General features: G+C 39.5%; 1 protein-coding gene and 1 long non-coding RNA gene across 14 annotated transcripts in view; one reads left to right on the top strand and one right to left on the bottom strand.

Annotated features, from left to right (window-relative positions):
* LOC119566937 overlaps positions 1 to 16,555 on the top strand; it is a 44,854-nt gene extending 28,299 nt beyond the window's left edge. Inside the window, exons 4-6 of the long non-coding RNA XR_005226529.2 lie at positions 6,131 to 6,275; positions 11,278 to 11,468; positions 12,294 to 16,555. This is a non-coding gene — a long non-coding RNA (uncharacterized LOC119566937). The remainder of the gene's footprint in view (positions 1 to 6,130; positions 6,276 to 11,277; positions 11,469 to 12,293) is intronic.
* Positions 1 to 23,909, bottom strand: part of DAB1 (DAB adaptor protein 1) — a 667,553-nt gene that overhangs the window by 50,784 nt on the left and 592,860 nt on the right. For 7 of the 13 annotated variants that reach the window (XM_043520670.1, XM_043520671.1, XM_043520673.1 and 4 more), the window contains 4 exons: positions 9,177 to 9,308; positions 8,437 to 8,556; positions 7,863 to 7,901; positions 6,105 to 6,170 (listed from right to left, as the gene is read on the bottom strand). In XM_043520670.1, the coding sequence (XP_043376605.1) occupies positions 6,105 to 6,170; positions 7,863 to 7,901; positions 8,437 to 8,556; positions 9,177 to 9,308 (357 nt within the window). The remainder of the gene's footprint in view (positions 1 to 6,104; positions 6,171 to 7,862; positions 7,902 to 8,436; positions 8,557 to 9,176; positions 9,309 to 23,909) is intronic. The other 6 variants (XM_043520678.1, XM_043520675.1, XM_043520677.1 and 3 more) reach the window with 1 other exon arrangement.

Here is a 23,909-nt window from a genome sequence, read left to right as displayed (position 1 = left end):
TCCTGGACACAGGCTCTTGTACTTCAGTAAGTTTGGGCGCAACTCTCCTCCTATGCTTGATAGTCATGATTTATAATGTGTGAGGAGAAATTCCTCTGATGTCAGTGGAGTTCAGCTATAGCATGAGTGAGAAAGGGATTGGGCACTATCCGCTTATAAAGTAAATCCAAGAGAGCTATGATTTTTATGATCAGTTATGATTTTTTAAATCTAATTGTTTTTTCCTTCTAGAAAACACTGAAAGCCTGTTGTAAATGGGAAATACCAAACTTAATAGTGAAACAAATGTCCTGTACATATAATATACTAGTATCACCTTTATATTGACTATCCTAGTTCTTTGGAAGAAGGTTATGTTTTAGAAGTCAATGAGCTTTACTAATGAAATTAATCCTCACAAATTTAATAAAACATCTTGTAAATCTTTAAATAAATCTATTTTTTGTCCATATAATATAAGCATGAAGAGAACAAATACTCTGACAGAGATGATACAGTAGGTCAAGTCCACAATCTTACTGTAAATTTATCAGAAGTTACCTATCCAGTGATATATGGCACAACTTCCAAATTAGTCCAAGAGGGTGTCACCCCAACCATTCACACTTTCACAAAGCTCACATTTTATTATGACAGTGTCATTTTCCAAGAAACACTATGCATTTTAAATAAGAAAATATAGAGGAAATCATCAAAAATACCTAAGAGATTTAAGAGCAAAGTCCCATCAAAAGAGAATGGGACATGTTCTCCTAAACCTTTCAGGTGCTTTTTATTCCTATTTCAAGAATCTTCCTATTTCTATTTCAAGAATGACCAATGATAAGTATTTCCCATAGTGCTCTCACTGTGCCCTCCATTCTACTAAAAAATCCATCACATTAGATGTGTGAAGTTAGTAATAGTGGAAAAATTCAATTTAAGGGAATCAACCGTCTACCCACTGGCAGACTGCTATGTTGCACCGAAAGATCAGGAACCAAGAATTTTAATTTAACAAGTTGCTTGGAGGTCTGTTATTCCTTGAGAGAGGTACAAACAGTACCTGAGAAGCTGCTGTATCGTTACTAAGATATTTTTCTTGAATGTAAACCAGTGCTGCCCATCACACTCTCTTGTTTTTCTTTCTTCTGGAACAAGGTGATTTGATTCAGCAACGGTTGCATATACCAATTGTAAAGGCCCTGGTGCGCTGCACTGTGTTCAGTATTTGAACGATTCACCACTCTTTTTTAAAAAAGTTGTAACTTCAATTTTCACTTCTTTCGGGGGAAGAAAAGTTTGGACTCATTCCATTTAAATACCCCCACCCAGGAATCATTAGGGTCTTTGACACCTAGCTCCTAATCATCATATATTTCAATGAAAAAGAACATGATACAACCTTGTGGCCACATCCTACTGAGTGAGGCACCCCTGGAAGTTAGATGTCTTAGCAAACCACAGTGGATCCTGCTGCAGGGCTGTAGAAGATTAAATCAGACCTTCTTGCTTTCCCCTTTCTATTTCACACTTGACAGCGGCATTACCCTACCTTTTACTGAGCGTCACAATCATGGGGTCACATTTAGACTCTTCGGTATCTATCTTATCCCATGTCCAAGCTCTCGTTAAGTTTTGTGACTCTTCCTTTCAGAAATTCTCTGCAATTTGTCCTCTCCTCTCTCTCCCTACTGCCAAAAGAGTGATCCACCCCTTGTTTATTTGTTGCCACAAGTAATACTGCCTCCTCCTTTCTGCCCTCCCTTACTCACCTTCTCCTCCTAGCCATAACCCTGAAGCTTACAGTCTCTTTTGCCTTCTATAAAAGTGAAGGCCGTGTCTCCTTCGACATCAAAGTTCAGACTTGTTCTATTCTGACTGAACTGCCCTAGCCTACAGCTCAGCTCCCATGTATGCCCCACGCATGCAGGAAAATGTTCACTAACCCTTGGGAATACAATTTTGATTCAAATATTGACAAAAAATTTTAAAGAGGTCTTTTTCCCTCAGAAAACCTTTTCATGGGAAAAAATTCCAAAAACACTACTCAAGACTCTGGACCTTTTTCACACTGCCCCTAATACCTGGAACAGTCTCCTCCTTCCTCCTAGTCACTCTCCCTCTTTTCCTCCTAATCGCTCTGAAAATTATTATACTAAACATGTTTTCCAACACTAATCTACTCTGGCAGGGTCACTTTCTGGCTATCCAAACCCCCTTTCCAATATGAGTATATGAAATAATGATGATCACATGAATCACAACATAACCACTGATCTGAGCTCCTGTAGAGAATATTGCCCATAAATCATCACGTTTTCCCTTTCCCCTCCCTATCACCATATTCTGCTGTATGCCTATTGCTGCTTAGGCCTTGTCTACACTAAAGGGAAAAGTCAGTTAAGCTACGCAATTTGAGCTAAGTGAATAGCGTAACTCAAATCCACGTAGCTTAGATCTATTTACCGCGGGGTCCATATTACGCAACGTCGACGGGAGACGCTCTCCCGTGGACTCCCCTTAGTCTTCTCGAGCAGGTGGAGTACAGGAGTCGACGGGAGAGCGATCTGCGGTCGATTTAGCGGGTCTTCACTAGACCCGCTAAATCGACCGCTGATGCATCGATCGCCGCAGGTCGATCCTTTGGTAAGTGTAGACAAGCCCTTAGGCCTGGTCTACACTGGGGGAGGAGGGGGGAGGATCGATCTAAGTTACACAACGTCAGCTATGTGAATAATGTAGCTTAAGTCGACGTACTTAGACCTACTCACTGCGGTGTCTTCACTGCAGTGAATCTACTGCTGCCGCTCCCCTGTCAACTCTGCCTGCGCCTCTCGCGGGGTGGAGTACAGGAGTCAATGGGAGAGCGCTCGGGGGTTGATTTATTGCATCTAGACTAGAGACAATAAATCGACCCCCGCTGGATTGATCGCTGCCCGCTGATCTGGTGGGTAATATAGACATACCCTTAGACTGCAGGCTCCTTGGAAGTACAGACCTTGCCTTCATCTTTGGCTGTAAGGCATCATAAAGATCAGTGATACTATATAAATAATATGAAATTAATTAATAAAGGCCCCAGTCCATAAAATGATGGCACTAACATAAAACCAGCTGTCAGGTAAGGAAATGTGATGAAAAGTCCAGTACAGAAAGGACTCCTGCATGTTTGGTGGTCAAATCCCACAGTAACTAGTGCATTAGAAATACATGGGTAGATTAGATTAGATTAAATACACAGAAAAAGCACACACATACACACACACTTCGGGGTAATGAGTCAAAGAAAGAAATTAATAGAAAAACCATGCCTAGTAAGAGAGAATGCAAGCTCAGTGATATTAAACAGTGGAATGTTATCCCAATAGTGAGATTTAATGTTTAAGTTTTTTATTTAACTAACTACCACTCAGGGACCTTTTGTACTTGGGGGAAAATGAACTCTTTGTACAACGGCCTTAGGTAGGAAAAGCAGGATGGCACCACAAAAAGAAGGTGTGAATAAGACCGAACAAAATGTCTGAGATGGAGGACACTTGTTCCTGGGGAGCCAGCCACAACAGAGAGAAACTGCCTTGAGTCAAAACATCGCTGTGGCCTGTCTGTCTTGTACACTGCTTATTACAGGCAATGAGGATGTGTCATTTCAGAGTGCTTAAGTTACAGGTCAATGAGGAGCTTGCAAGATTCCCATAGTTAAGTATGGACAGAAACAGTAACTTCTAAGAGACAGAAAGAATTAGGCAACAAGAAAGAATCTAGTTCAGAGGAATCTTACTAATGATACTAAACTGACTGGTTCTGAGTTCATCAAGACCTGTAAAAGAAACAGCCTTTTCAATGATGTAAGTGTAATCGGAAGGTTGTGAGCACCTAGATTTACAGCAGCTAGGGAAATCATAAGGGACATTGAGACTAGAGTGCCAGGGCCATTGGAAACTCTACTGTGGTGATACTTCAGTGTTTGTCTATTGCAATAGATAACTAACTAAGATTTGTGGTTAGCTAATCGCAGTGCTAGCCATATTCAGTGTATTGCCTGTAGTAAACGTAGAGAAGTACAAGGGATCACAGGTGAAACTGGCATGATTTTCATTGCCACCACTTAGAAAAGAAAACTTTCACCATGTCCAGCTTCTATCAAATGAAGCCTTGAACAATTCACTGGTGACGCAGAGGCAGCACGTCCAGATCAGTACAGATCTCATCCCTGGTTTACCATCCTTTCTTTCCATTTTAGCAAAACCTTGGAAACACAATGGTTATTCATTCACATTCTCTAGGTCCCTCAGAACAAATGGTTTTGACTGAGTCTGGTCTGGCTTCCATCGCTCCTGGAAAGGCAACTGCCGTTTGTATGAATGGGCTCCTCTCTCTCATTCTTCTCAACCTCAGTGCCTTGTCTGATACCATTGACCAGGACTCCCTTTCAGCCACCTATTAACACTTCTTAGGGATCCCCTTCACCTTCCTTCCCTGGCTTCACTGATACATTTATGAGGGGAGGGATAGCTCAGTGGTTTGAGCATTGGCCTGCTAAACCCAGGGTTGTGAGTTCAATCCTTGAGGGGGCCATTTAGGGACCTGGGGCAAAAATGGGGGATTGGTCCTGCTTTAAGCAGGGGGTTGGACTAGATGACCTCCTGAGGTCCCTTCCAACCCAGATATTCTATGACTTCCTCAACAGCTCTGCATTTTGGTCACCACCAGTCAAAATATCTTAAGCTGACTGCATGCATTTGATATGAAAATTATGGGGTAAGCAGGAGTATGACACTTACAGAGAGAATTTTAAATAAGGTCACTTTTCAGACAGCAACTACACTTCAAACCATGTGTCCTAGTTCAGCTGTTCTCAACCAGGGGTCCAGGGCCCCCTGAGGGGATGTGAGCAGGTTTCAGGAGTCTGCCAAAATAAACAAGAAAGCCGAAGCCCCAGCCCCATCACTCGGGGCTGAAGCCGAAGCCCAAACAACTTAGCTTTGTGGCATGGGCCCCATGGCAATCGCCCTGCTTGCTACCCCCTAACACTGGTCCTGGCTTTTAATCTGCAGGATGTGCAGAAAAGCAGTTCTTGTGGCACAGGTGAGCCGTGGCTATTGCATGTTGGGGGGCCCTCAGAAAGAAAAGGGTTGAGGACCCTGTCCTAGCTTATCTCCAAACTTAACACACTGTGTGTGCAGGAAAATACATTCACCCTGAGTGGCTTTACCGCACTGGCAGCGGGCTACATAGCCTATTTTAGTTAGTGATGAGAGAACAACACAGCTTGTAGACTTAAATGAACATATGAACTTAATGAGCCAATGATTAAATTACAGAATGTGCTAAATCCCACTCATTTACTTGTGTTCCACCTTCTTACTCCTCTCTCTTCTGGCCTAAATCCCATTCTGTTCCTTTGTTCTTCTATTCTTTTCTTCATTCTTTCTTTCATTACTCTCTTTTTTTCTTTTAATTTCCCTCCCCTCCTCCTCCATTCCATCCCAACTTGTGTCTGTTTTTAAAGGTTTGAGTTACAACCAGATCAACCTATACTACATCCCAGCAAAATGCTGGGGCACTTTATAACTCTCCACCCTAAGAAGGATTTATTGAAATCTTGATTTTTTGGTTGTAATTTCTTTTAATAGAACAGAGATCTCTCTGTCTCCAGATATGCTCTTGTTTGTGATTTAAACTGAATTAAATAATCTTTTGATAAGTCCTGCACTGACCCCTGGAGGATGGACTGAATGACAAAAGGGGTATTTTAGATTACCATCAATGGGAGATTTGTCAGAGTACAGAATGCAGGACTGGGCTGTGTGTGTATGTGTATGCACATTGTAAAACTGGATGCAGTTATAAAAAACATTGCAGATTGAAAGGAAAGAAAGGAATCCACTATTTGTCATACTATACAGAGTGCATAATGTTTAGGACCCTACATCAGTTACCAAAGATAAAGTGGATACATTTTGAAAGCATACTGAGACTGTGAAAATTATTTATGTAACTTGAATGAGGATGAAATGTCATGGTGAATGAAAACTAGTAAAAGTGAACTTCAGTCTATGAAATGTGCTTTGCTAAATGTTTGCGTTGGGTGCACTAGTAATACAGATGTAGCCATTTTATACCTGATATATGTTTTCTTCTGTTTCAGGCTCACGGATTGGCTCATGTCCAGCCTCAAACACAATGTACTATTACATCAGCCGCCAAAGAGGAAAGGTCAAAGATGAAACAGAAGGAAAAAAGGCAATTTGGAATTCCAGATTAAAAAAAAAAAAACAAAAAAACACAGGCAGGTATTAAGGAAACAGGTTCAAAGTATAGGTTGGCACAACGATAACTGGTTTGCTGGAAAGCACAGAGTTATATTGTTTTATTTTTAATGAAAGAGCAAAAAACCAGACCTGGCTCTTCTTTAATGATTATTAGATCAACTTCCTGCTGCTTTCTCACTAGGGATACATTCTGAAGCCAAAAAGAAAAGGAGTACTTGTGGCACCTTAGAGACTAACCAATTTATTTGAGCAAAAGCTTTCGTGAGCTACAGCTCATTGAAGTGAGCTGTAGCTCACGAAAGCTTATGCTCAAATAAATTGGTTAGTCTCTAAGGTGCCACAAGTACTCCTTTTCTTTTTGCGAATGCAGACTAACACGGCTGTTACTCTGAAATTCTGAAGCCAGTTTCTGCTCCCATTGAAGTCAATGGGAATTTTGACATGGACTTCAATGGAAGCAGGAACAGGCCTCTGGGCTGCATAACCATCATTCCCGCCCACACACACATTTATTAGTAGTGAATAAGAAAGCTAAACCAAAACTCAGAGAACAGTTTGATACTTATGTCACAAGTTTCATAGTAATAGTTTGCTACTTTGCTTTACTTTTTTTAGGTTACGGCTTTACAGTCCTTACTGTTTAGGGTTTTCAAAATAAAACTTTTAGACAAGTTTTTCAAAAGTGAATAATGATTAAGCTTGTCTCCATTTTGGATGCCTCCTATGGGGCATTTCAACGGGGCCTGATTTTCACTGAAAGCTCACCCTCCTGAAACCAGGCTCCTTTAAAGTGTATTAAGCTGGCATGCAAAAATAGAGGCACCTGAAGTCTCTAATTATTTCTGAAAATCTTAGCCTCAAATGAAATAGCATTTCACATTATTAGGATCCTACGTTTCCAGCAAAACATTAGAGTGAGTATGCACAACAGCTGACGTCTTTTTAAAAATCTGACTAACTTGCTGGATGTAAATATATTGGTGTATTTCTAAATTCATCACCTTTTCCATTAAGTTGGAAGAAATCATAGTCTGAATAACGTTGGGCTTTAAAGTTAGGCTCTATTATTTAATAAGACCCAAACTGCGAATACAGCAAATCAACTGGTTACAGTAGTCAATTCCATTTTTCCCCCTGATACAAATATTGATGCTCTGGGAGAAATTCTGGCCCCAGGCAAGTCAATGGCAAAACTTCCATTGACTTCCATGGGGCCAGGATTTCACCCTCTTTGTTGTTTTCAAAATAGCTTATGTTTTTGTTACATTTCCCCCAAAGATGTGTCATTATTTCTGGAGAGAAAACTTTCAATTCAGTTTCTAAATGACATTCTAAACTAATATTTAATGTTTCTATCCTATATTGTAATATTACATATTAGTATTATTATTTAGAACTTAGTCTCTAGTAAATATTCTGCTTTGAGATTTTTCTCCCTCTACTTAAAATGTATTAAGTACTACTTTATTTAAAATGTATTAAAACTCTCCCTCTACTTAAAATGTGTTAAAAAGCAGTACTTTGTTACAACGGTAGCCTGTGTCTGAAAATAGGATAATGTATATCTAACTATTTCTGAAACATAATCTGTACAGCTTCAGAAATTACCTGGTACACAGGATCTTCTACATCTTCTTCCAAAATTGTCTACAGCAAAGAGGACAGGCAGTAAAAGCAAAGAACACAAACAGCAGAGAAACAAGACTGTATTCGGAAATTAAAGGACAGCAAAGAAATGAGCTCATTGTACGTTAAAAATAGATATTTCTTTTTGAGTTAACAGATAACTGTTGTGTTATTGCACAAGGTAACTTTTAATCAAAGCTGCACCTTGTCTGATTTTATTTAAGATGACACATTCTGAAGCAAAATTTGAACTGTGCTACAATTACCAGTCACTCTTAAAACAGATCTATCCAACATGCTGGCTTCCACTAAAATTTGTCACTCTAATTCAAAGCAACACTCCCGATAGGAAATGAGTAGATCATTTCATGTTTCTAAGATTTTCATCTTTCCCAGTGTTACAATTTCCATCACTGTTTAACCCTACGTTGACACAGTGAGAGCTGTTACCTTTCCATTTGTCTGTGTGGAGCATGATCCTGAAACCCCTACCACTATCGTCTGAAACCCCTACCACTATCCTCTGACTGGCAATAAGCTAAACACACATAGATACCTGGTATACTGCTTGTTCACACTGCTTGTCCTTTTGTGCCTTTTTTTCCATTTCTTCCCTTTGTTTCAACTCATAAATGAGCTGAAACAGGTCTCGCAAGTCCAGAATTACAGGCTCAGCCTATTGAAGCAAAAACAGTAAGTAAGTTTTAATAAAGGAAAGACGACTTTTCCCGGGGTCCTGTTGGTAGAACAGTGATAGCTATCTTTCAAGAGAAGGAAATTCACACTGACTTAATTTCTACCTTGTTTATATTAGTTTAGAAAATTGCGTCTAGGCTAAGGTTCATTTCTATATAACTAATTATATTTGTAGATTAATGATAATTATACTTATGAGTATTGAAAGCATTGCTTGTATTTATTGGTGGTTTCTAATACAATGAAATTAGGGCAGATTTTATGCTAAGTGGCTATTTGTTTTCTATTCATTTTCTATTTAAATGAGTCTACGAATATACGTAAACTTATTTGTATTCCGTCAATGTATCTAATTTAATTAGAAAGGAAAATAATTACTAATTAGAAGGAATACATCAAGAAAAATTAAGAAGGGTGAAGCACATTCCCTTTTTCTCAGACTGGTATTGCTAATCCTCCATCTAAGGACTTCTATGCAGACACATTTGACAGCATGTATTTTGCACAAACAAGCTAGCATGCCCTTTTGAACAGCAACATAATAGACATAACTTTCAAAGTGAGTTAAACTATAGAAAATGACAAAGATTTGATACTTACTGCCTGGGCGGTTTTTATTGCCACAAATCTATGATTTCCTTCCTTTCCACACACATATCCAAAGGCTCGGTGGTCTGTGATATCCTTTGCAATGTACGAAATTTCATGAACTGCATGATGGTGCTGTAGTAGCTATTAAAAAAGCATACCAAAACACATCTATAAAAACATTCCATTTAAGCTATAATTTCATTCTCAAGACACACATTTTACCTGTGGCTTCATATGTCTACCAAATTTTAAAAAGCCATTCCGTCAAAATGAATGAATGAATGTTTGGAGAGTGCAATCAGTATGGTACCAAGGCGATCTCTAAACAAGTGTTTTGACCAATTTAAGTATTGTGTTCATGTTTTGCATAAACGTTTCTGCCAATACTTTATGGTGAGAGATAATTCAATAAAAGTATGATATTATTACCTAATTCCGACCTACGAAAGTATTCTAGGCACCTTAGCAATTGATTTTATGACTAAAATTTATAAAATAACAAGCACCACCTATCTGATTATCAGGATTATGGCTCCAAGCCTCTTACTGGATCCATGTGGGAGGACTTCTATGGCAGCAGAGAGCCACACTGACTGTAGGACTGGGACCTACGGCCTGATCTTACTCCCTATGGAATCAATTGCAAAATTATCAGACTATAAAATTGTATTTTTAGAATTTCATTCAGGGAACCTTGGAGCGGCAAAAATTTACTTTTCTAGAAAACTCGTGAAATTTTCCCCCTTTTTGGTTTGAAAAGGGATTGGTTTTTAGTTGACAATGGCCCATTTCTGTCTGAAAAATTTGCAAATTTTGTTGCAAAACTGTGTATGAAAGGCCTGTTTTTGATGTCACAAGAAAATATGAAAGCACCCAAATGCATGGCTTTTCATTTTAATTGTGAACGTTTCTATACAGCTGTATTTAATGCAGTAAATAAACTAGCATCCTCTTTCAAAGTCCTTCTGAAATAAAAAGGCTTTATAAAGCCTTGTATAAAAGGGGCTGAGACCCCATAGTCTACCTCAGGTCCAGAGACAATATAGGAGCTGCAGAGGCAAATATATAAACTGCAGTCCCTTTGTCCATGGAAGCACCAAGCCCATCTCTTTGGACCACGTAGAGAGGGATGCCATGGACGGAGCTTAGAGTACAGAAGAGTAGCACAACTGATGACCCCTTAAGCGTAACCAAGGGCAAGCCAAGGTTTGCACCAACTGAACCAAACCCCTCTACTACGTCCCCGTCTACACCAATTATTGAGTCAGGGCTACCCCGAGTTCAGACAACACCTTTATATGTCTGTCCTCGAAGTATTTACCTAAAATGATCTACTTGTCTGAATTTCTTACTTCCCACGTCTCTTGCTCTTCACAGTCTAAAAAGGATCTGATCCTCCAGACTGTAAAGAGCAGGAGACATGTAGGAAGTGAGAAGTTCAGATGAGTAGATCATTTTTACAGTCTAAAAAGAATACCACTCTCAACTACAGACAGAACCTCAGAATCTGGAGGATCAGATTCCTGCCCTTTTTGAGAAAAAACACATATGGACAATCAGCATGGTACCCTGAGCTCTAAACAATCGGTTATTTTTACAGTTTAAAAACATTTTTTGAAATGTGTGAAAACAGAGCGAGTATGTGTCTGTGTGTGAGAGGGGTGCGAGTGATGAGATTGCTGCAGAAATGGAGAATGAAATTAAAATGGAAATGTAACATATAGGATAGAGATGACTGCTTTTAAGACAAAAGACTGGATATTTTTTCATTTTGTTAGTAAGTGTCACACAACTTTTGGGGTTCAAGATGGCTCATGTTCAGGCTAATGGGTGTACTGCCATTGACTTCAGTTTGAACAAGGCTGGGTTTTAGATGGCTGTTGTTCATGAGAGATGCCGATTTCCCAATGTGTTAATGATGTAAAACTGACGATGGGATCGTAGTTATATAATATAGGGATATTGATTTTATTTGTTTATTCTCAGCTCAAGTTGCATGCTCTCTGTAACAGTGAAATTAAATGTTCCCCTTTCTCTAAATGCTGTATATTATAGAGAATGTTATCTCAGACTCCTCTTAAATAAAAGTTTTTTATTGATCGCCAGGCAGCATTTTGCACTGAAATTAAACTCGTTCCTGGTAGAATTAGATTTGAAGATTATTCTGACATGGAAAAATATCATCTACAAGGCAAGACACCAGATGGAGACATTTTAATTTATTTGGAAACCCTCATTAATGGTTCTAAAATCATTACATTTGTAATTGGTGATGATGCTCAATATTGCCTTGGTATCAAAGTAAGTAAAGGTGTCTGCAGCTTTATCCTTTTGTATATTTAGCTTTATGGAGTGTTTAGAAAGATTGCTCTCAAGAAGTTTTCATTAGTCAGAGAGAGATTCTGAGCACAAGTGTCATAATTTCGTCCAGCCTTGGAACACATACATAAAATGAAATGTTGTGCATACAGTTGTACTGAAATGCAGATGAACATAATCATTTGAAATTGTTTTTTTGCAAACCTAGGTGAGTCTAGGAGTTACTTGATTTATTTTTTTTAATTTTCAACTAACTTAATCTAAAGTTTTGACTTAATAAGTATGTGCCTGATTCTTCTCTACCATAAACTTACACTGTTGGGGAAGTAACCCCATTGCGGTCAATGGAGTAAAATCTGTATAAAACTGGAGATCAGAATCATGTCCTGTAGCTAATCAGATATGGTAGCATTTAACCCCCACTTTGCACTGGTGTAAAGTGATGGAGAATATGGCCAGATGTCTCTCTCTTCTCAAGCAGAAATTAGAAATGGCCAGCAGAACAAAAGAACAGAGTCAGTCTACAAATACACGATCTTTATAGATTGTGATTAATTTAGGAGAATCCACCAGACGCTAATTTAATCTGGCCTGTAAAATATGACTAATCGATGCAAATATTTTCTTTATCCAATGAATTTTATAATACTGCTTGCATTCAGTTACTACTCTTAAACACTGTTCCATAGCCCCGACCAGAAATGAAACAAAGCCAACCCCCCATTGTTCAGTTGGAGCTCTTGTTCCACACTCAAGTACTCATGCTCACATTCTAATTTTCTCTCTCTCCTTCTCTTTTATCCTCAGGACTTTTATGATGACATAATCCTGCCTCTAGAGGATGATGGGCATATGAAACAAGTATTTCATAATTCACTCAAGGGGTGTTCATCGGACCCCAGTTTATTATCCTCCCAGATCCATTCCTTCAGCTGTGATTTGACAATTTTACAATATCTTTGCTGAGTGCTTCTATGAGCCATTTACCAATTTATAAATGAAGTATCAAATTGTTTGGAGGGCTGCAGTATGACAGAACAAATTACAGCGACGGCTTAATTTGTATTATGGTTCAATACAGTCAATTAAATTCTGCATAGATTAGAAAGTAATTTGCTTTACCATTTAAGCCTTAGTTGTTTTAAAAAAATCCATTATACATATCGTCGATATTATGGTTCGAGTCCGTATGCAACACTATCCGCAGTACAAAATATACAGGATTCAAAAATACGATAAAAGTATGGATAAGCAGCCACACACAGGATAACGAAGAGTGGTATACACGACTGCTCAGTACTCTAGTTGTTCACAGTACTTGCAGTCTCGCAAGGCTAAGGGGAATGGGACCTCATTAGTACAGCCCTTTTGTTTTCCCTACATTTTTGGATGGATTTTCTGAATTTGAAGTTTAGGAGATAGAGTGGCAAACAGCACTTTAAAAAGCCAGAGAGCTCAGTCACTACCACCATACAAAGCAGGCCTAACCCTGACCTGTGCACGAAGAACAAGTAAACAGGCTTTGCGCAGGGGGTCTCTGAACAGGTTTGGCAGGTGCAGTGGTGGGCGGAATCCTCGATGCAAACTATGGTGTAGCAATGGGCCTGTTTCTTCTTTGGTACTGCAATTTAAGGGTCGCTGTAATGTCCACTGACCCCACGCTCCCCTTCCACAGGCACTTTTGGCCTCTGTTCCTATCTAGTCATTATCTTCTCTCCTTTTTCTACAGTCTGTCCTCTGCTTCTGCCCTTCTCCCATGTTGCCCCCCCCGTACACCATACTGAATTGATTGAGGTACCTCAGAGATCAGTAGCATTTCTAATTTCCCTCAGGCTGCTTAGAGCTTGTCATAAATTTGTTCACCCTTGATCCTCATCTTGCCCCTTGGATTTCCATGCTCTGGCCTCCAGTTCTCCTGAATCAATTAAGCACTTAGAGAGGCCAGCAATCATGTCAAATATGAGCGTTGGGTGGTGTTACAAAGTCACGGCCATAATATCACTATTCCCTTTTTAATGAGGCAGCCTATTTACTGAGGCCTGGGGCAGAGCAGTAAGACTCGCAATGAGAATTATCCTGCAGGGAAAGCAGCAAAGCATCTTGTAAATGGTGCCCAATCAATAGCAAAAAATCACAAATAAAACAATGTTATATTTATATGGCCAAGCTCCACAGGGATTTCATATAAAGAACCTTTCATATTAATTAATTTACCCGATAAGCCTGCTTTCAGATCAGCGGTATCAACTGACTCAAATTTATGTGCCACTTCTGCCACTATTAGCTTTGTGAGAGGAGTGAGAGACCTTGTCCACCCATTTTCTATATCTCTATTCCTATTTGATATCTGTCAAGAGCATTTCCTACTCCACTTGAGCCAACAATCTTTTAAGGCTCTGCAAGAACTACTTCTGCATGCTGGGTGAAATTCACTTGTGCATGGAAGACAAATATAATAAGGTCCTCTGCACCACTGAGGCTTTATTGTAGTTTTCTGTTTATAGTTATCTATCTATAGATACATTCTAATTACAACATATATACAATATTAAAAAATTACTTTAAGGAATGCTCAGAACCTGCAGCTGCCATAAATTTTGACTCAAGTTGTGAGTGCTTAGCACTTCAGAAAATCCGGCCATAAATGTCTAGAGCTCTTACTAAATAAGAATTTCAGAATTTTAACTTGTGGAGTAAAATTATTGCATCACCTTAGTAACAGGCTTGGTGAACTGGAAATGTAATAGCATGTTTTACCACAATTTACGGCACCATGTTAAATTACAACAATGTGGCGCTGCAGTGATTCTGAGCTTAAGCCTTGTCTCCACTGCTGCCATCAAGACAAGAGAGGTACAGAAGTTTGGCTAGTTTCTCTTCTAGATGTGAGACTTTGTTACAAATATTGATGCTGCTTTGGTGCGCACACGCACATGCATGCACACACACACATACAATCATTTTCCCTAAACACTTTTCACTTCCATCTTTCTAGCAGTCAGTTTAATGAGAGACCTTTTGGATTTGCAGAGTTAAATGCAACAGCAGTTCAAAACATCCATTTCTAGTGTAGGATGGACTAGTGGCTTAAGCAGCAGATTTGAAATACCAAGGTTCTCTAGAATTGCAGGTTCAATTAGCAGCCAGCTTTACACCTTTCAGTGACGGAGAGACTGCATTTCATGCAGTTTATGGTATGTAAGTACTTCCTGTAGGTCCTCTATCGACATTTCAGATCCCATTGGTAGGGATTTTCCCTGGTGATCTCCATTAGGGCGCACCAGAGGGCTATGATGACAATGTCCACCTTTTGGCTACCTCCCACCCTAGGGGTGCCTGCATTTCAGTGGTATTATACGTATGCAGTTTCGGGAAAAAATATAACAGCTTCTACATCAGAATTCAAATGTTGGTGAAATGGAAAAGAAATCTGCAAATCAGTTTGCAACATGAACTTTTCAGTGTTGATTTTCTAGAAGTTAGCATTTGGGGTGGCAGATGGAGTGGCAAAGAATTTGCCTATGGAGCTATGTGGTGAGCGAGCAGATGGGGAAGTGCACTGAGCACCGGCTGCAGAAATTCTCCATTTAATGTGAAGTAGTAAAGAGGATTCAGCTTGGTGTATTTCAGAGCTGTAGTTAAACAGTTTAAAAATCATTGACTACAGCACAAAGCAAACATGAGCAGACGTAGTGCCAGAGTTCCTTCACTGGGAGAGCCAACTGCTTTCGTGCCTCCTGCACTGGATTCATCCCTGGCATTTCTCTCTCCATCTCTTTCTGATAGTTTATCGGCACATTCAGTTCAATTCAAGAACACTCTGGCAACATTTGTTATGTCAACAAAAGTGTAAAAGCAGAGATAGAATCATCTGGTCTCTAACAGAGGTAGCTACAGTCTAAACAGGGAAAGCTTCACAGTGTATTTGGAATATTATTTCCCATGTGAATTTGTCATTGCTGTTGATTTTTGAATTGGTGGCAAGTTGCTCTTCTCCTTTCTCCCAGGGTTAGGCACAGTTTTTGCACCATCATTTCTTTTGATTGAATGTCTCTTATAATGTCTGCTAATTTTTCTAATAGTTACACAATAGCTTCCTGGATTGTGTTTGAAGCTCAAGCACGAAAGGGTGTAAGTAAACAGAACACCCAAATCACACATTTTTTCCACTCACAGATCCAAACAATTTGGTCAGTCATGTTTAAGCTTTCAGCAAACCTGAAAAATAGACTTTGATTAAATATCCAACTTTTATAATCTGGGAGGTGTTCCCCCAAATCTTCAAAGTAACAAACCGAGTTATTTATTTGGAATATTACCAGCAACACATTGCAACTCACAAGAGGAAAAGCCTAGAGAAATGTTGTGGCTAAACAAAATATGAGATGTGGGACAGATCAGAGCTTACCATACTTTACTTTAATCTTACCATAACGAGCATAATTGTAACACTTGAAAAGCAAACAGTAAGCACAAATTGCCGTATATCTAGGAAAGTGTCAGTCTCTTATTTATATACTGAATAAATAACTCCTGAATATCTATGCAAGTATAATCATTCTGCCCAAATACCCAATTCTGCTATATGTTGTGAATACAAAATATATATAACACCCGTTATATTTGTATGTAACAATGGTGCACTGTATAACTGTGCATATATTTGTGATTAATAATGTAGCACCGGGTACTTGTGGTCTCATTGTTTCATACTCTGCACGTATAGTATATCTTCTATTTGATGCTCTAAACAGGTGTGGAAACTAAGGCATAAAGAGATTACATGCTTTGTCTAAGGCCACACAAGAAATCTGTGGCAGACCCAGCATTAGAACCCAGTCCTCCTGACACCCAGCCCTATGCCTTAACCACAATTCCATGCCATCCTTCCTATATAAGATCACATCCCAACTGTTCAGCTATGTGTATTTTACCATTTATATGCTGTAATGCTGGTAAATGCCATGGACACCTGTAACGAGGCCCATAAAACACAAATACACAGTACTAAATAAAATAAAAAGTACATTTCATTAGATATGATTATCTAGCCCTTTGATGCGATAACATTAAAAATAGGCTAATACAAATAACTGTGTGTGTGGAACCTAGATTGATTGTGAATGAGGTGGGATATAGTTCAGGGTTAGCAAATGAACAACATATTAAACTTCTATTGACGATTTTTTGGACAAGGTTTCTTTTCAATTCAGCCTTCAGAAAGAAGCATCTCATATTTTAACAGTCAAATAAGCAAACCCAAACGGAGCCTCTCTTGTGGTCCTGAACATATTAGTATAATATGGTATGTTTCACATCCTGGCTGAGACACCAGGGATTTACACAGCTCAGAAACAAATAAAAGAGTACAAATTGAACCTGGTAGCACAGAGCAAGAAAAGTGAACAAAGAGCAACATGACAATTTGCAGTTTGATTGCAGCGTGTACCGCAAAATGGGTTTGGAAGCAGGAGTTTTGAGCATGAATATGATTGAACCCTCTCACTGAAAGAGACTGTCTGTTCTGCCGAACATTTGTAAAGCTCTGTGTGGCTGAAACTGAATGGTCCACCATTGAAGCTGTTTGACCCTAAGCCATTCATTCAGTCTTAGCGGACAATAGGTAACAGAATTTCTCCCTTGTGGAAAACAAGCACAGGAGGAAAAAAGGAAGTTGTAACCTTTGGAATGTTCTCCAAGCATGAATGGTGCTCTCTTCAGATGGCTGGCCTTTAAAACATGGCTTCACAATGAAAGGAAAATAAATCTGTCTAATCCCTGAGCCTCTTTAGTAAGGACAGATTTTACCCACAATAACTTGAGGAAAGGCTTTTGTAAATCCTTCTAAAAGGAATTTCAGTGGATATTCTTTATAAACACAAAAATCATACCCGATGTTGCACATTTTCAAATTACACATACATTAAAGAATTGTCTGTACCATAAATGAGCATGTAAACGTATCTGGCATCATTAAAAAATGATCAGAAGTTACAATGGGCTCAACCCTGCAAGCTGCTGAGCACCGTAACCCTGACCCAACAAAGCACTTCAGCACCTGCTTAACTTTAAGCATGTGAGCAGCCCCATGAAAGTCAGTCTCTTTTTCTAGATGACAAGACTGACGCACAAAAATGCTACATCACTTGTCTAAGCTCACACAGGAAGTCTGTGGTAGAACCAAGAAGAGAATCAAATCACCTAATCACCTGTTTAAAGCATGTCCTTCATGCTTTGCTGGATTGAACCCAATTTGTACATTCATAGTGGCTCAATGTGTTGAATTAGTCCTCAGAACCCCCTCTGTTAGGTAGGGAAGTACTGTATTACCCCCATTTTACAGGTGGAAAACTGAGATAAGTTCTTCAGGGCAGGAACTATTGCCTTTATTTGTGTTTGTATATTGCTAAGTACATTGGGGCTGTGAATCTGATTGGGGCCTCTGGGTGCTACCATGTTAGGGCCTGAAACAAAGGTCATTTTGGATATATCTACACAGCAAAGAAAAACCCGCAGTGAGTCCATGCCAGCCGATTCAGGCTGCGGGGCTGTTTCATTGCTGAGTAGACTTCTGGGCTCAGGCTGGAGCCCGAGCTCTGGGACCTTCCCACTCTGCAGGGTCCTACAGCTCAGGCTCCAGCCCAAGCTCAGAAGTCTACACGGTAATGAAGCAGCCCGAGCCCCGCAAGCCCAAGTCAGCTGGCCCAGGCAGGCCACAGGTTTTTCTCTGCTGTGAAGACATACCCATAGTTAGTCAATGAAGTCAGCGAGGCCTTACTTTGCAAGCACACATCCTAATTGTGATGAATAGGTCTAGCTGATGTCGCTGGAAATTCCAGGAACCTAATTTGAGAAAAAAGAACACTCCTATGATAATATATTTCTGTCTAGCTCTCATAATTTGTAATAATGTCTGACAAAGACCAGATACACATTTAGTTATTGTGCCGTGGCTTGGAAAGCAAATGCTAAATTGCTCATGCAGAAGATCCATTTATGAGATATATGAACTTATGAAAAGAATAAAACAAAACTGGAATGCATACAAGGACAATTTCATAACATCTCTGCAAAAGTTTTAAAGTTGTTGAGTGTATTGGGGGTAGGAACTAGCTGGCTAAATGTAAAAGCTTTAGCCAATTAGTATTAATTCCAAGTTATATTTAAAAAATGTACTTGCAAATATTGTTCAGGGACAAAAGAAATCCTAAAGCACAGAAAGCAAAGTCTCTTTTTGTAGAGCTTTGGAAAACCATATACTACACAGATGTTATATTGCTGGATTTCCTGTGATCGACTGTATTATTTTTCTGTCATTTCTGCCCCAGTTTAAATCGGTTGTTTACATCAGGCTGGTTATAAGGGCTACATTATGAAAGAGATGATGAATGATGAGTAAAGGGTTACATGACACAGAATAATTAAAAATTACGTATGGGCCCTGGAAAACTGTGGATCCTGGCTTTGCATGAGGACTTCCATAGGCAAGAGGACTTTTGGAGAAAGTCCATAATAATAATAAAAAATACTCTAATGTTTTTGTCTCCAGAACATAAAGGCTCTAATACGTCTGACAGCTAATAGAGATTCTCCTTTACTGCAAGTGGTATGTATAGATGATAGTACAATTAATTATCCTAGACTTGGTGGATGGGGTTGTATTTGGAAGGGTGGTAGCGGAGCTGACTGGGCTGTGTAAACCTACCAAGTCTGTTTGTAGAAAATGACAATCAACCCTTGTTTGGAAGTTTGAGTTAGAAAGAGTCTGGAACCCGCAAACACACACTCCTACTTTACTACAGCCCTGCATATTACTTCTTCATGGGCCTCCTGGCTAGTGCCAAGAAGCCCCCACTTCTATCAAGTTTTGAAGAGGGGCACCGAGTACCTGGAAAATTCATCTTGATTTTGATACACCCCAAAGTTTGAAGGTAGACAGTTTATCCCTTTATACAAATAAGGCCCGTACCTGAAATATGGATCTGCATTTTGATCACTTCTGAAGTTTAGAGCTGTTCAATTCTGGGGTTCTTGTTCAAGGCCATCTCTGTATTAGATATTATACTGACACCTTATATTGCCTTGTCTATGCACTGAATAATATGAAGCACAATGTTCACTTGTAAGAAAGTTTTTTATTGGCTGCGGGGGAGGAAATAAGGGGCAAATCCTCGCCCCTATGAAAAGCTGTTGAGGTCTGCAGGGACCTGGGGAAAATCATGCCCCAAGAGGGCCACAGCAGCCTCAGGGCTGCCACAGCCCATGACTGCTGCACTCTCCCCTATCATGTACACTGATCATTGGACAGCATAGCCACGAATATGCCAGCCCTGACTCCCTACCTGCTGTGAACAAGCCTCCAAGCCTGGTCTCTCTGATCTCAGGTTATATTTTTCTTTGATATATTCTAGGGATTATGGAGCCCTCTACTGACTGGATGTTGAATCTGGGAGGGATAACATGGTATCCAGTAATGAGCCAGCAGGTTCATTACAGTATCAACATATCTGGATATTTAGACTGGGTTTATCATCCTGGACTGTGAGTGCTTTTCAAGAAGCTATTACTCTTAGGAAGTGTTTTTTTTAACCTTTGGAACAAAAACGGACAAAAACATTCTTCATCTCATTAAATGGTAATTCATTTACACAAATCACAATGAATTTCTTCATATGACACTTAGGAGGGTTGTTTTTTTTTTAAAATGCCTATAGATTTAATATATGATACACATCCCCTCCTGGAACTTGTTATTTGAAAAGCTCATCCCTGAAAAGCAGTCTCAGACTCTGCTGATCTGGCACACAAACTTTACGCCTCAGAGTTTACAAAGAACATAAAAAAACGCTCGGATCGACAGTGTTAAAATTCAGGGTGCACTGGGTGGTCAGCAAGCAGTAACCCTCTTTAACCATAAGATCCAAGTCCATAATGTTGGAAAGTACTCTGCAGGAGTCTGCAGAAAAGCGAAAACAGATGAAAGGGAAAAGATGCAGCTGCCGTATTTGTAGGCCATGGGTTTGTAGCAGTTCAATTTGACTTTAAAATAGAGCTTGTGGGTGAGGCTTATACATGGGGGTGGGGGGAGGCTGGAAAGGCATTATTCACTCATAAAAACCCCACTTCTCTGTGTGCAAACCACTATCTTATGTTCTGAATCCATTAAGGTGAAATCGAAAAGGTGGGGAGATTCAGAAGAAAACTAGTTTTACTCTTCCCAAATGTGGAAAGTGACTTTATTCATTACGAAGGAAAAAACAAAACAAAACATATTTCTGAAGAGACCAGAGCATCCTAAATTACTCCTTGGGAGCAGTGTACTGTTCTCTATAGTACGGAATGTGTAAGACATGTTCAACTCTTCATTTGTCTCCAGTGGTTTATTAGCCTTCTAGTGCCAGGCCTCAAAAGGATACAGAACAAACACATCTGCTAACAGCTAAGTGAGATTTCCCTTTAGCTTAATTGCAGAAAGTTGTGAGTTCTTTTTTCCATGCTACTCACACATGGAAAAACTGCAGAACATGTGGTATGTATGTACTTGCTCATGGATTGTTATCCATGACTTCACTGATGCAAAACTATACTACCAAAAGACATTCTTCTGGTACTCAGTAGAGCTCTATGCGACACAATATACTGTTCCAAATACAGGAATTCTCTGTAAGCTTATGGCATGGTCATTGACAAAGATAAGAAACAATCTCTTGCAGGATCCTTGATAATTCCAAAACTGGTAAGCTACACACAAAGGACAATACAACGGTCCCTTTGTCTTAGGACATACTGAATATTAAACAATCATTGGGTTCAGTATGCCTGAGTGTTAGTGATAGACTTTACATGACCATTAACTCTAAAAGGAGTAGTTTGCATATAATACATTCGGCATAGGAACCTGAGGCTTTCAGAATACACAGAACAGTGAATGCTGCCACTTTGTTAATAAGAAATACCTGCAAATTTTTCATGCCAATTTATAGTCTGTCCTTCGACTGGAAAACAGGATAAATCCCTGTGATTTATGATTGTAAGTATCAAATGACCTCAGATAAATTCCAGGGTATGAATGGGATTATCACTGTTTCATTTTGTATTGTTTCCACAAATACCTTAACTGGTGAATAGTACATCTGGGGCAAAACCTGTGCGTGTTTTTGTCTGTGTTTTAGCTGAGTCTTAAAGCTAAAAAATAAAACACAATTTTAAAGGGAAACCTCAAAGAAACTCTGAAAAACAACAAAAACCTTTCAAATGCCCCTTTTTAAAAAAGGTTTCTTCTGCCTTATCCAGAGAAGGGAATTTTGGTAGTCTCACTCAGAAGTTGCTTGTCACTTTCTGTTATTACAAATCTATATTTCAATTAACCCAATACAGCCAATTTTAAAGTTCTGCCACCCCACTATTCACAAGACAGAGATCTAAGGCTTCCACTCACACATTTAAATGCCCAAAGTTGTTTTTCCCCCTTCTCATTTTCATTTAAACCAGATTTAATGCTCACTTCCACTTTTCAGCCTCTAATTTAAATCTCAAAAGCCAAACTCCAATTAAACAGTCTGTATGCAGACTTGGCCCAAAAGAAGACATGGATCTTCTGTGTTGCTTCCCCCCCATTCTCTAGCTTTTCTGTTTTATAATCAATGGGTGTCACCCAAGGTCTGCCTTTCAGAATGTCTGTCACACTGTGCTGCCCTCACCTCTTACTTAAATGCAAGCAACAGAGCCTTTTATGGCTTTGATGCAGCAATGCTTGCTTCTATTTCTTAATACCTGCCGCTTTACTCCCCGCCCTCCCCTTTATAACTTGTGTGCACAGCATATGGTTTGTCCTCTTAGTCAAAACTAAATCACCTAATTAATTCAGTCTCAGCACAGTTCAATAACAGGCCTCACACATGTTATTTACTTCAAGGTGCTTTCACTATCCTACAGCATCAATCACATGACTGAATGCAGAGATTTTGGCTCATCACATACATCATAAAGCTGTTAGGCCTAGAGACGTTCTCAAATAAAATCTGGATCTGGATCCATGTTTTGAACTCTCCAAAGTTCAGAGATGTTCTGATCTGGGGCCAGAAACCGTTTACAAAATGCCAAAACCCCTCTTTCCTCAAAACTGAGAGGTATGCAGAAATTCAATTTTAGTTCAGACTCATCTCTTTTTATGTTGTTCTCATTAAAGTCAATGGGAACGCTGATGATGACTTCAATGAGAGAAGGATGCTGCATAGTAGCGAAGGGTGGTAGGCACTAAGGACAAAGAAATAAAGGGACCTCGTGTTTACTAAACATCACTCCTACTTAGACAGTGTTATTTTTTAGGGCCAGATTCTGTTATCTCATGTTCCCTAGCACCTTACTCCGCAAATAGCACTAGATACTGGTCAGCATAAGTAAAGGTGAAGGATATAGCCCTTAAACACTGATTAGGGCATTATGGATGAATTAGATAGAAAGGTTCAGATTCCAGTGGTCATCATTAAAAAGTTAACATTTATTGACAGTTACATAAACATTTAGCACTGATGTATTTACTGGTATCTGAGGCAGTTGTTTCTTATTCTAAGTAGGAGTAGAAAAAAAATATATGCCAGCAGTCTGACAGTTGTAGACAAATACTGACATTTAACACCAGCAGCTGTCCTTTTTCCCCATTTTCCACAGGGAAACTGATTCAGCATAATAAACTGAATTTGTCCACCACTGAAAGATATTCACTATAATCACTGGGTCAGGTTCTGCCATCAGATTCCACACAGCTCATGCTGACTTCCCTGGGAATTTCAGACGTGTGCCTGAGGGCAGAACTTTGGCCACGGACTTTGCTGCCATTTGGGAGCCAGACCTATCATCAAACAGACTTCAGGTAACTTTAAAAATAAACCTTCTTGTATTCTTCCCAACCTATTACTCTAATGTCTGAGGTCATCTCTCTCTCCTGCATTTGACACTAGCAACAGGAGAGGTTCGAAAGCCTACAAGTTGATGCAAGAAGTCAGAAGTGCTGCCATTGGTATTGCTATCACCGGAACAAACAGAAAATTGCAGAGCAACCTACTGTATAAAATGCACTGAATAGAAAGGAAAATCATGGGCACATCTGGGGAGCACTGCTTCACACACTTCTAGAAGAAGAAGCGACTGAGGATTTCAAAGACGAACACAGCTCTTTGTTATGACGCTTGCAGAATGTTTCCCACCGTTCTGGGGAAAAGTTTCACAGGTTCTCAGATGGCCCGCTGTATTAGTATGTCAGCACTTGTGCAACTAAATCCTCTTCTGAGTACTTTGGAATTCATCCATTACAATTCTCTCTCTTCTGGAAACTGGCATGCCAATTTTTTTACTGTGCGTAAACCCTTGTTTGAAGTAGCTCCGGTCAGGGGAAAAGACAGCTGTGCAGTTTAGGTGTTTTAA

This window comes from Chelonia mydas, chromosome 8 (genome assembly GCF_015237465.2).
Source record: "Chelonia mydas isolate rCheMyd1 chromosome 8, rCheMyd1.pri.v2, whole genome shotgun sequence".
In the NCBI taxonomy this organism is placed as follows: Eukaryota; Metazoa; Chordata; order Testudines; family Cheloniidae; genus Chelonia; species Chelonia mydas.
This window is presented reverse-complemented; position numbering and strand designations above follow the sequence as displayed.